This window comes from Podarcis melisellensis (assembly GCF_964234715.1).
Source record: "Podarcis melisellensis genome assembly, chromosome: 6".
Classification (NCBI taxonomy): domain Eukaryota; kingdom Metazoa; phylum Chordata; class Lepidosauria; order Squamata; family Lacertidae; genus Podarcis; species Podarcis melisellensis.
In genome coordinates, this window is record NC_138538.1 from 45,372,165 (window position 1) to 45,386,211 (window position 14,047).

The 14,047-nt window shown below is 43.0% G+C and overlaps 1 protein-coding gene across 1 annotated transcript in view; it reads right to left on the reverse strand.

Moving 5' to 3' along the window:
• Positions 1 to 14,047, reverse strand: part of ITPR3 (inositol 1,4,5-trisphosphate receptor type 3) — a 105,698-nt gene that overhangs the window by 60,726 nt on the left and 30,925 nt on the right. Inside the window, exons 3-4 of the mRNA XM_081915660.1 lie at positions 5,567 to 5,688; positions 644 to 730 (exon numbers count right to left, since the gene is read on the reverse strand). Of these exons, the coding sequence (XP_081771786.1) occupies positions 644 to 730; positions 5,567 to 5,688 (209 nt within the window). The remainder of the gene's footprint in view (positions 1 to 643; positions 731 to 5,566; positions 5,689 to 14,047) is intronic.

The window sequence follows — 14,047 nt, forward strand, 5'->3', positions numbered from 1 at the left end:
ATCAATCGCTCTTCCTGATGAACTCGGAACAAAAATGTAGGATCAGAAATATAAGAGCCCTGCTGAATCAGACCACTCCATTTCTGCTTCCCGCAGTAGGCAACCCAATGCAATGGGAAGTCCAAAGGCAGGAGATGAGGGCAATTGCTCTCTCTCTCTCACTGTTGTTGTTCACCAATAAATGAAATAGTATTCAGAGGGATGCCGCCTCATAACCAGCCATCATATCTAGTAGCCATTGATAGCCTTACCCTCTAGGAAGTAATCTAATCTCTTTCCCAAGCCTTCTAAATTGGTGGTCTTAACCACATATTGTGGAAGTGAATGCCATCATTTCACTATGCACTATGTGAGGGATTCTTTCTTTCTTTCTTTCTTTCTTTCTTTCTTTCTTTCTTTCTTTCCTGACTCTCCCAAGATTCAGCTTCCTTGGGTAGCCTATGAGACTGGGAGAAAAACCTCTCTCTGTCCACATTTTCCCACATGCTTTTCCATATCCCTCCTCAGTCACCATTTTTCTCTAAACCTTTCTTTTCCTCATAGGCCAGTTGCTCTGCCCGTCCCACCTCCCAACAGCTTTGGGTTGCCTTTCCTTCACCTTTTCCAGCACTCAGAAGTGGAGGAGAAAGACAACCTTCCATACCTGTATGACGCTTCCATACTTCACCACATCCCCGTGCACCTTCTTATTCTCGGTTTCGTTCTGCTTCTGCTCCATCTGTGCCGCATGCTGTACAGAAACACAGACCATAGCAGAATGAATCCAAACCAGGAATGACAAAAAGAATGAAGGGAATACTTCAAATCTAGAGTCAGAGCAAGAGGCCAGAGCAAGAGGCAGGTGAACAAGCAGGCAGCTTGCAGTGATGAAGAGGAAGAGGAAGAGCAGGACCAGGGGGCTCTTGTCAGTGGGACCCCACCGGGATGTAAGCCTCTGGCAGATGCTCGTCCATGTCAACCCTTCACACCAGCTCTGATGTCCATGACAACTGCACTCTTCATCCCATGTGATAGGTTCATGCCACTTTGCATACAACTGAACTGTTGAAATGAAATCAGTTCAGGGGAAATGTTCAAGGAAACTTCCCTTCAGCCTGTTAAGCTCTTTGCTACTTCTCAGTTCACTTCAGGATGATTGGGGATATAACTGTAAGGACATTGCTGGTCAGATGAGTATCTGATAAAGGAGCAGTGAGGGTGGATTTCTGAGGTTGCCCTGCAGGAAAGAGAATTGCTTGTGCGGTGCAAGAGAACAGCCATTAGCCATGAGTCAACCACTTCAAGCCATGGAATAAAACCATCTTCCAAGTAGGTGGTGCCCTGACCACAAATCCACCTTGGCAGAGGCTGGCTCTTCTCGGATGCTTCACTGGCAATCCAAAGCCCTCAGAAACGCTGCTGCACTTTTTATTTAATTAAACCCTAATCTCTCCAAAACACAGGATTAATATTTGACTCGGTTTCCAGTCTGGTAGCAAAGGGGAGGAAAGCAGAGCACACACAGTTTAGGACAAGCCTGCTGCTCAGGAGAAATACCAGCAGCAAAAGGAACTGAAAGAAAAATAAGCAAATAACCCCTGAGGCTCCTGGGCTGGGTCAGAGTACAGGAAATATGGGATGGAGCAGATAGTGAAACGGATCTAGGTATGCAAGGCAAAGAAAAGTGTGCCTGACTGAACCTTCTGATCCTAGGAAGAAATCAGAAACAAAAGCAAATGAAGGCACCATTTGGAATTCTCTCTGTGCTTCAGTGGAGTCCTTGCTCTTCCTGTAGCCCATAAAGGTTAAACTGGCACAATGGGCTGTATTCAGGGCTGTGCATATTCTCAATTCCACATAAGGGTAGAATTAGATACTAGATGCAAAATTCAGTTTTGTGAGACATCTTGCTTGCTTGCTTTTAAAAATATATATATTATTGATACTAATTCGGAGATATACAAAAATACATACCAATCACAAACTATCTTTTTTATAATATACTAATATAAAACAGCTACCTAGTCTAAAATAGAACAAAGGAAGAAAGAAAAATGTCAATAAAAGGGGGAACCTAATGAAAGAGGAGAGGAGAGAGAGGCATCTCCATTCTGACTAGTTTGCTTGCTTTTTGAATGCAAGTTTTTAGCCTTAACAGTAGTCAAAAAAATATTTGGAAGCACGTCTTGTAGTCTCAGAAACTAAAAACGTGACAGATTATTTCCACTGTTTGCGGAGAGAACTCAGTGGCCTGCAGCTTCTTTCTCTACACCATGACTGGAGAAAGTATAGTACAGCCTAGTTTGCATGTAACAGAAGCCAGAGTTAAAACCAACTATGGCTTGCCAGGAACAATGAAGTGCCACAGCACAGGTGCAAATTGAACCCATCCACCCATCTCCACTCCAAACAAAAAAACAACAGGAGCTCCTGGCTAGCATTATTGGAAGCCAGCCCTTAGCATCTGCCTAGGGTAGAGCTTTTAAAAAGACACAATTATATATTTGAACCAATAGGGCTATTTTCAGTTCCATTTCAATCTGGCTTCCAGCCTGAATTCTGTGTCCAGATTGAATTTGTGTCTGAATTTTACTCTGCATCCAATGCAGTCTGGGAAGTGGTGTACGTACAATGTCAGCTACAATCTAGATCTGTCCTGTTGTTTCTTAGGAATTACAGTGTTTTGATGAGTTTTCCCCCAAGCCAGCTTCGATCCAAATTGAGAATAAGAATGACCTTAGCTGCATTTTAAGCTTAAAATGTGTACACAGTTTGGAACAGCTTTTGGTTTCCTTTGCTGCTTGATTACCTTTGCTGGAAGCAAGATGGGGGAGTGTGACCTGGTTCCTCAACCTGGCAGATTTCGTTACCATGGGTCATGGTGTCCTTTTACATCAGCTCCAAGGGTTGGACATATGGGAACTCTGCATTGCCATGGTTCCTAGAGCCCTGGAGAGCCCTTCCCAGAGTTGGGTCAGCAAAGCAGAGGACTCAAAAAGCTCTTTCAGTGCCACAGTTTCCCCACTCTCCATTCATTCAATCAACAATCTGATCAATCATCCATTCATTGGGCATGCGCCTAAGGTTACGATCATGTAAGTAAATTATGCGTAAGTGGTAGACCCACCTTAAAAAACTTTACTGGTTCTTAGACAGAGCACAGCTGGAGGAATAACCTTTGTGGCAAGGAACCACAAATCAAAAAGTAAGCAAGTAAGGGATCCCATTTTCAGCAGGCTAGGCTAGGAGTGGAGCTTGAACTGAGCAAGCACAGTGCATAGGGGAACCCGCAGCCCACATGGGAACAGATCTTCCCATGTGGAAGCCTGCAATCCACATGGTAAAGGAGGAGGATTTTGTGCATTTATTTACTTTTAATATGAATCAATGTTATTTCTAAAAAAAACCTCACCCACCGAAAAACCTGCGCCCACAATAAAAAACTACAGTGCCATTTAATTGTTTGTTAATCTCTCGTCTTAATTTTGCAATGACTGGTATTGCATGTTAAGATTATTTGTTACTTTAGCATTTTATCTGCTCCTGACTTGTAGCTGTATTTGTTGTTTTAGTGATTGTTGTATACCTCGTCTTGAAATGGTTGGACAGAGAGCAAGATATAAATATTTTCCAAAATAAATAAATTAGCAAACAATGGCATAACCAGCAGGGATCAGGAAATAGCCAAGGATTGAATAAAAGCAGCCTCTATCTCTATCCCACCTACCGCACCAGCCAAACAATTCAAAGAGCCTTCATAAATAATAATTTAAAACAAAAAAAAGTCTTCTAAGGCTCAGAAGGGAATTGGCCAGCTAAGGTGTTCCATATGAAAGGCCCAAAATCAGAAGGGGGAAGCTCTAAAGGATGTTGCTGTTCCTGCCTGAACATCAGATAACAAGGGCTCAGAATGCAGGGTCTCACCTAGGCTCAACATGGGAAGGAGGACAGGAATTCCTTCTGGTCTCCCTAATGGAGCATAACAGAGTCAATCAAGATGCTTAAAGATGGGTTACTATTTCACCAAAGCCACCAAAATGATTTAGACTGCAACCCAATACACAGTTTAACAGGATTTGTGTACTAAACTCACTGAGACTTGATATTGAGTACACTCGTGCAAAACTTTGCTGCAAGGCTGGCTCTGATGGTGCCATTCAACTTCAAATATTTGGGAGAATTGCCCCAGCAAAATTCAGATTGTTCTTTAAAAAAAAAGGTGAGACTGGATTTCCGTTCTTTCTGTTTCTATTTTAGAAAATCATTTCCTCTGATTGAAATACAGTTATAAGCCTAACCTGGTCAGTGGGGGAGCGGGGCAAAGGATGTCCTTGAAAAATGAAAACAGGCCTCATTTTTTAAAAGTTGCCTGCAACAAGGCTGCATTGTAGCCTCAAAACACACAAGCACTTTTGAAGAATCAGGAATGTTGGAGCTGGTTTTTCTGCCTCTGTTTTAAATCTTTTTTTTTCTGTTGTGGGTTATTTTGTTTGGGTGTTGGACTTGCATTTTTGCTTTGCTCTTTTTATTTATTGTTTTGCTGGGGACACTCCTCAGAAATTGTGGCTGAGCGGCAGCATATCAATGCGTTACATAAATGCCTCAGCTGGGAGAGGTGAGGAACAATGGAGCCAAGCTATGCCTCTCCTTGCACAGAAAACCTACTTCCATTATATTTCAAATATTAATTTACTCATTTGTCTCCATGTAGGCTAACCACAATTGTTGATGGTGTGAATCACTCTTAGAATCTCATTACACAAGGTGCGGGGGGGAGGCACTGGATGTGATCCAGGGAACCAGAAGAACAGCTGGGTCTCATTATACGGGGGGGGGGGTTAAAATAAGGCAGTGCAAATACAAGCCCTTCTATAGTCAGGCCAGTGTGCATTTCCCAGCTGCACAATGCACACATGCAAGAATGGTTCTGAGCACAGAATTCAGCATCCTGAGAATCTCAGCTTTCTTTCTTTTTTAAAGAAAGTTTTTATGCCACAAAGCAGTGAAGATAAATTTGGAGGATTGCTACTATTATTATTTTTACTATTATTATTTTTTTCTTCCCAGGGTGGGTTATAGCAATTTAAAAACACAATATAAAAAGAAATTTACTATCACAAGAAAAGAGTGTATCTCATATATATATATATATATATATATATATATATATATATATATATGTACACAGAGAGAGAGAGAGAGAGAGAGAGAGAGAGAGAGAGACCAGGATATGATAAAAGTTGCTAAATGAACCTCTGCGGCAAGGGAATTCCACAACTTGGGCTTTGCCACAGAGAATCCCTTACCGCTGAGCTTCTGAGGGTGGCAGAAAAACCAAGAGGGTCCCCTCTTGAGTTGGCTCTGTCTGTCATTGTTTCTGGCACCCCCTACTGTTGGTCTGCCTGCCTTCCCCCCTACCAATTCCGGGGGGGGGGGCAGCAGCCACTACTGCACTTCCTGCCCAGCAAGGGTGATGCTGAGGGTAGACAATACAGGAAGGTCTCAAGCAGGAAGCAATGGAAAGGTCCTCCAGCCTTGCCAGATCAGAAAGAAATGTGGTTAATACGTTTTTTGGAGCTTGTCATACCTGAAGTTTCTGCAGCAGTACCACATCGGCTATTTTGTCCTTGTCCTGTTTGGTTTGTTTGGCTTTCCAGTATTGTTTCTGGGCGGAGTAGCGGTTCATGGGACATACTCTAAAGAGGCAATCTGTAACGAGAAGAAGTTAGTGTTAAGCTGTGGGTGAACATATCAGACGACACAGCGATTCTTCAAACAGCTCTTGTTTATTCACAGGCCAGAACAGAACAGAACTCAACTGAAGGGTTCAGCCAGCCTGCTTATATAGAGCTCCACTAGAACGCAACAGTAACCATTTTCTGTAACTATCCATTCACTGAACATCACTTTCGATCCCTTATTTGCATATGTGGACCTGAGTGAAAACTATCTACAGTATCCCCCTGCTGGCCCAGGGTGAGAACTTCAATACATAACAGTTAGCAACCGTTAGCATGCTAAAACTACAATTCATAAGAACATAAGATGAGCCTGTTAGATCAGGCCCATGGCCCATCTAGCACATCCTGTTCTCACAGTGGCCAACCAGTTGCCTGTGGGAAGCCTGAAAGCATTACATTCTTCTAACGCTCACCACTGATTATTAAGAGCTGCTGCTCACCAAATTATTCTCTTTCTACTAACGTTAACTTTCAGGTTAAATACGATGTAAATGTTACATATCTGAGAAGTCTGGAAAAGACAAGACTCTTAGCTGTGGGAGTCCACCTTCCCTTGTGTCACTGCTAGTGTCTAAGAGCTATGTGATAATGCAAATCCTTCTACACCTTTTAGTTGCTAGAAAAATGGGGGGCATTTTTCATTATCGCCATCTCTCCTGTAGCTCTCAAATGCTAGGAAAAGAGATCCTCATACATCTTTTAGGAAGAAATAGCAATTCCTGCAAATGTAATGGCATGTACAGCTTTTAGGCAAGGATGGAAAAGTTGTATTAAGCAGTAAGAATAAGTCTTCTTCACTTTTGACCCTAAACAAAATGCATTATCAAAATAAAGGAGGGTTGAGAAGGAATTAAAATCAGCCTTGCAATGTGTAAGTGCCATTCTCAGGGGCACTGGGGGCAGGGGGAAGACTTGCACTGTGACCATTTTTTAAAAGGGGGAACTAGCAACCTTGTATTTAAAGGTAGATCTACCCTAGAAAGTTCTTTAAATTCCCCTGCTTTAAAATTAATCCAATCCTTGAGTGATATTTTTGCCCCACCCTGGCAAAACATGTGAAAATTGCTTTGAAAATTGGCCTAGCAGTGATTTCAATTGTTTGTTAGAAAGACAGTCCCAGGTGGATGGAACCAAAGTCCTTGATGGCTCTTAATTGCTCCTAAAATAGCACCACAGAAACTTCAGACACTAGAAGAAAATAATTTCCATTCTTGGATCCCGTCCCAAGTTGCTGGCAAACCTGCTGTCAGTTATTCATCAGAGAGTGATGAATAAGCAGGCGCAAAACATTATTCTCACCAGTTCTGGAAGGAAGCCATTTTTGGTTGTCTCATTCCACAACGGCTGCTTCTGCTATTGGCAAGTCCCACACCAAGGACACCTCACCTCCCATGCCAGGGGAATTCCTTAGCACAGGGTTAATGTATGTGGTGACCCCCTTTCCCCCTCCCCCAGTTTTGCTGGACTCCCAACTCTCATTGTCCCCACACAGCATGGCTAACCATCAGGGATGCTGGGAGCTGCAATCCAATAGCATCTAGAGAACATCATATTGGAAATTCCCCACTTTAGCAGGTCGTGTCTCCTCCTCATGAATTAGGACCAGCTTCTCACAAACAGCAGACTGAGTGGTCAACCTCTGCCTGGTCTGCACTGTACTACTGCTGGTAGGTGCTCATAGATGGACAAATGCCCAGATTTCCATATTCACACACAGACATACCTCACACAGAAATGCTTGTACATAGAAAACTAGAGGGAGCTTCACACAAAACAACCTCTCATGTACTGAACAAGTGTGTGAAGGGGCTGTGGGTCCTTACTGTCTCTCAGTACAAGAACTGATGTGCCCCAATGTATCATCAATTGCCTGAGCTGGAGATTAATGATACCATTTCTTGTTTTTCATACATTTTCTCCTCCAGGTAACAAGCTGGGAGCCCATATATCGTTGCTATTGTCAATTTGACTTCTGAGGAATGCCAGACAAGAGTAAGGGCTGCTTCAAAAAGTTTCAAAATTCCTACCTGGAAATCAATCCTGCACCCTCACCAAAGACCATCACTTAAATAAAGAAGGGTTAACCCAGAGAATAAATGGAGCTTGAGGGTACAGCAATGCACTGGCGTCACCAGGGATACAGCAAAAGGAATGGATGTAGCTGAGTGGTAGAGCATCTGCTCTGTGTGCAGGTCTCTAGTTCAATCCCTGCCATCTCTGGGTAGGACTGGTAAAGGTAAAGGTAGGTAAAGGGACCCCTGACCATTAGGTCCAGTCGTGAACAGCTCTGGGGTTGCAGCGCTCATCTCGTTTTATTGGCCGAGGGAGCCGGTGTACAGCTTCCGGGTCATGTGGCCAGCATGACTAAGCCCCTTCTGGTGAACCAGAGCAGCGCACAGAAATGCCGTTTACCTTCCCACCAGAGCGGTACCTATTTATCTACTTGCACTTTGACATGCTTTCAAACTGCTAGGTTGGCAGGAGCAGGGACCGAGCAACGGGAGCTCACCCCATCGTGCGGATTTGAACCACCGACCTTCTGATTGGCAAGTCCTAGGCTCTGTGGTTTAACCCACAGCGCCACCCGCGTCCCTGGGTAGGACTGGTAAAGAACCCTAACTCAAAACCTGGCAAGCCACCGACAGTTAGTGTAGACAATGCGTCCCACATCATTTAGTGCAGGGTCATCGTCGTCGTTCCCGACTCCTTGCCTCTGCCATTATCACCAAAGGAATATGCATGTGCTTGCAAGTGAGTCATGTCAAGGTTAAACTGCACCAGCAGTCCAGTGACTTGGCTGGAAGTTTCCCTGAGGACTGAACACCAGAGTTAGAGCAGAGGTGTGAATCCATTACTGGAATGACCCTGCTTCCTGCTGATCCTGCTGGACACTGAGCTGTTTCTGACCAGAGGATATGAATGGAATCAGCTGTCCTGCTGCTGTGTCCTCAATGGGTGGGGATTATGTGCAATTACCGTATTTTTTGCTCTATAAGACTCACTTTTTCCCTCCTAAAAAGTAAGGGGAAATGTGTGTGCGTCTTATGGAGCGAATGCAGGCTGCACAGCTATCCCAGAAGCCAGAACAGCAAGAGGGATCGCTGCGCAGTGAAAGCAGCAATCCCTCTTGCTGTTCTGGCTTCTGAGATTCAGAATATTTTTTTTCTTCTTTTCCTCCTCCAAAAACTAGGTGCGTCTTGTGGTCTGATGCATCTTATAGAGCGAAAAATACGGTATGTTGTCTGTTACACCCAGCCAGCCACCCACAGTGTGTTTGAAAAATAAAATAAATCTTAAAGCATTTATTGTCATGTCTCTGACGAAGTACAAGATTTGAATACCTTTGTTTTTCCCCCCCTAACGTGTCCAAACATGGGGATCTGCCTTGCTAAAAGAGCCTCAGGGGAAAGCATGGAAAGGGGCGGGGAGCAGGAACTGCCAAGCTGTGATCAGACATTTCTGTTGGCCCAGCCAAGTCCAGACACTTCATAGCTGAACTATGTGATTTTAGCTGGATTCTAAGGGCTGCCGCCAACATGACTTTTTGAACATGTGCAGCTTAAAACCTGTTTCCGACGAGGTGTGCAAATGCCATTTAAGAAGTCTGCTTCTCTAGAAATGTACAGATTCAGTAAATCTCCATTTGCATGGATGTGTGTCATTTGCAATCAAACAGAGGGAGATTGGAAAGCCTTAAGTGACATTTGCATGGGTCCGAGGGGGGCGGTGTTTAAAAAGGAATATCAGGGCAGTTTCACTATGAAGTGAAATATCATCAGTAATCTTTGAAGGCCAATCCACAAAAGAGACTTAAGGCAGATCAGAGGAATACAGTCAGCAAAATGCCAAGGTCCAAACCAGGGCAGGAAAGAAATCCATGCCTCAGAATTATATACTTCGTTCACTTTAGTTTAATTTGGAGGTTTCATAAGTAGTCTGGTGCAGGTCACCACTATAGCTATGTCTGCTGCTTGGCAAACAGATTGTCTCTTCTTTTTTGACAAAACCATGGGAGGAATTCAATTTCACACTTTTATTATTGTTCTGCCAGTACAACCATTTTTTGCTCTCCTGCTCCTCCCATGTGCTGTTCTAGGGATTCTCCCAACCCTCTGGGGTTGATTGGGGGTGTGCATGGGCACATGGGGAGAGAAGATGAGGGGAAGCCACATTGCACTAGCCAGACTCACTGCTGATACAACTGTTTTGTTGAATCTAGGCCCGTGTGTTTTTGTCTCAAAAACTGAACCTGAAATGGGGGAGTTCTATTTCTAGAAATTGCCCAGTAAGTCCCTACACAGTCCTAGGACCAAAAAAGCTCAAAGACCCACAAGAATGTGATAACATGTGCCAAAGGGCAGCAGCTGATGATAGCATTTTTAATCTTGTGCTGTAAATAATTATATCACAGAATATCAAAAGTGCTGAACCACTGTCTGAGCAGTTAATAGACCAGCCTTCTGAAATTCATTGAGAGTGAATTTTCCTGAAAGCTGGAACTTTGCACCAAAGGTGTGTCAGCTCCAGCAGTTTTCAAGAAAGTGTGATTTTTCTGAGTGTTTGGACCAGTCGATGTTATTACTTGCAGTGGTTTCCTTGCAGTAACCTGAAGCTGCTCCTGTTGAAATCCTATGACGTCAAGAGAAGAAACAGCCCTGGAGTGGCGCATGCCCTGCTGGCATTGAATTCAGGGTCAAATCTGCTGATTCCCAGGATGGCAAAGTGTAAACACCTGAGGATTCATATGCTAGGTTTGTTGCATATCCTTGTGAGAATATGAGATCCATTCTGCTTCAAAAATCCACTGCATAGCCAATGCGGCAAGATGCAGAAAGCCCCAGAAAAGAAAAGTCTGTCTGCAGATCTGAAAACATTCTACCCCAAATACAGTGTATTTCTGTTTTGTTTTCCTGTGTGTTTCCATTCTGAGCTGTGGCAAAGGAAACAAAACAAGGACAAGTGACAGCAGAGCAAAGGGGGATTTTTCACTTCCAGAAGCACAAATATCATAGCGCACATGCATATATACACAGAAAACCATGAGCCAGTCAAACCTAACGAATAGGATGGGTTTTATTATTTTGTATTTAAATGATATAGTTCTTCTATTGCTGTAAACCATTTCAGATGGGCTTTGCACAGAAATGCAGGGAAGATATATTTTGAAATAAACAAACACACGAATGTTTAAAAGCCAGTACTTCTGACAATGGCATAACTGTACCCCTTTCCATCTCAAATAGAGGAAACATTATCACTACCACATACAATTATATCTATAGTGTTGCCTTGTACAGGATACTCCTGGAAACAAAAGGGCAAGGATTAAAAGATTAGATAAAATGGTGGTGGAAGAGCAACATGCAATTTAATAGCCACAGTAAAACTGACACAAGCTGCCAATTACTCTGTTTAAACTTGCAAATAGCTGGAGGATATTTTCAACCCATGACCATTATACAATGCTGCAAAATGCATAGGCAGCTTGGAATGTGTGCCATTGCTTGAGCAACAGGTCAGAAGTCTGCGTCTCAAAAGAATTCAGGTTCTGGTTTTGCTTTCCCCATTTGTTTGTTGTGGGCTGCCTCCCCCCTGAAATGTAGCCTTCTCCTTAACATGGAGACAGAAGAATGGGGATAAATTCCGTAACGGTTTTTCTAGAATGACTGGTTTTAAATACTATTCTTCGAGTTTTCTCTATACCTGTCCTCCGCTCCTACTTCCTTTTTAAGAATCATACTTTTTGTATTTTTAATACGTATTTGTATTCTTTTCTGTATGTTTGTGCAATGTATTGATAAATAAATTGTTTCAAAAGGAAGAAAGAAGGCAGCTGGCTAGTTTAGGGAACACGAGTGGAGCACACACAGCTCTGTCCCTGAGAGCAGAAGGAGCAGCTGAGAGAGATGCTGCCACCAACAACCCACGTACACCAGAATCTGCCACCTGAAGTGGCTTCCTCACTCTGCTTAATGGTAGAGCCGGCCCTGATGGCTGTCCCTGCTGCATAGGGGCAGCTGGAGCATATGAATTCCATCCCAAATGGTGTGTTTAGGAGGATTCTTATGCCAGAGTGTGGTAACAAGGCAAGTCAGAAGAGAAATCGTTGAGAAGGGAAATGAGCCTCTATACTTATAGAGAAAGTGGGGTTGTTGGAATGGACAAGGACTAAGAGAAGGGATGGTTTTAGCAAAGAAACCCGGTGCTTTGGCCCTGACATCCTGTTTCAGAGGCCAAGAGTTGCCCTGCCCTTTCCCTGTCTCATCACCTTTTCCCTTTGGAACAGGACACCAGGCAGCCAACACACCACAAAGACATGCTTGAGACTCCATGGCTCTCACATGCATAGGAAACAATTAGCAAAAGTTGAGTCACGGAAGGCATGGCTGAAGTGTGCCAAACGGGAGTGGCTCCGGTTAGTTCTCCCGCCACTGTGTCCACATCATCAAAGAGATTTCCACAGCGCAGTTCTCTAAAGTTCTGCTCAGAAGTAAGTCCACCCAGTTCAATGGGGCTTACTCATAGGCAAGTGTTTTAGAACTAATTGAGATATTTGATCAGGTAGCAGGATTTAAATTAAACAAACAAAAAACAAAGGTGTTGGAAAAAAATTTAACAAAGGAAGAAAAAGATAGGTTTCAGAGTGAAACTGGGTTGGAAATAGCAAAAAAGGTCAAGTACCTTGGGGGTAAATTTAACATCTAAAAATGTGAACTTATTTAAAGATAACTATGAAAAATGCTGGTTAGAAGTAAAGAAGGGTCTAGATATATGGTCTAGGCTGAAACTTTCCTTGTTAGGCCGAATTGCTGTTATCAAGATGAATGTATTGCCGAGAATGCTGTTTTTGTTTCAGACGTTGCAGATCCTAGACAAAATGGACTGTTTCAAGAAGTGGCAGAAAGATATATCTAAATTTGTCTGGCAGGGCAAAAAGCCCAGAATAAAATTTAAGATTTTAACCGATGCGAAAGATAGAGGGGGCTTCGCCCTGCCAGACTTAAGACTTTATTATGAATCAGCAGCATTTTGCTGGCTGAAGCAATGGCTACTTCTGGAGGATACAGACATTTTGGATCTGGAAGGATATGACAATAGTTTTGGTTGGCATGCATATTTGTGGTATGACAAGGTAAAGGTGTATAAAAGCTTTAAAAACCATATTGTCAGGAAAGCACTGTATAATGTTTGGATTAGATACAAAGATCTATTGGAAAGCAAAACCCCCAGGTGGTTGTCACCAATGGAAGCTAAGGCAGTGAAAAAACTCAACATGGAATCTAACTGGCCTAAATATTGTGAAATTTTAGAACAAGATGGTGAAAAGTTGAAGCTTCAAAGTTTTGAGAAGCTAAAGCATAAAGTTCGAGATTGGTTACATTATCGTCAGATAAATGAGACATTTAAGCAAGACAGGAAACTTGGTTTTCAGAAGGAGAGGTCAAAGTTAGAAACAGAATTGCTAGAACCCAATACTAAGAATCTATCTAGAATGTATAATTTGCTGCTGAAATGGAATACACAGGATGAAACGGTGAAATCAGCTATGATTAAATGGGCACAGGATATTGGTCATGATATTATGTTTGCGGACTGGGAACAGTTATGGACCACTGGTATTATAATTTACGGCATGTAGTGCCTTGAAAGAGAACATAATGAAAATGATCTATAGGTGGTACATGACCCCAGTCAAGCTTGCAAAGATCTACCATTTGCCCAATAACAAATGTTGGAAGTGTAATGAGACTGAAGACACTTTTTACCATCTTTGGTGGACCTGCCCAAAGATTAAGGCCTACTGGGAAATGATCTATAATGAAATTAAGAAAACCCTTAAGTGGACATGTGTATACAGCATTTTAATCAAAGTCACAGGAGCACAAAAAACCTCAATAGCACTTTGCCCATTTCCACAGGTGCTGGAATTGCATATTATAGGTGTGTCCAGGGAGAAAATCACCAGGTATGAGGTCTAAAAGGAGAGTGGCAAAGAAAGAAAAATGGATGGGGAGAAAGAGAAGAGAGAAGGGTTGACCTACCCACTTTGGGCCCTAGCCACTGCTGATATACAGGTCCCCCACCACCGATGATGTCCTCAACCGGGGGGGGGGGGACCTCCCCACTTCTGATATAACGTATAAAGGTTGCAAACCAAGGACTCTGGTGGCAGCCCCAATGCCACTATGGTAGTGCACAAGCAGATCACCACAGGAGATGGCCAGAAAGTGGTACCAAAGGTGCTGAAGATACACACCCTTACCCTAGTATTTGACACCCAGGATATATAGAGATACCTGGAGATATAGATATACATACAGTATTTT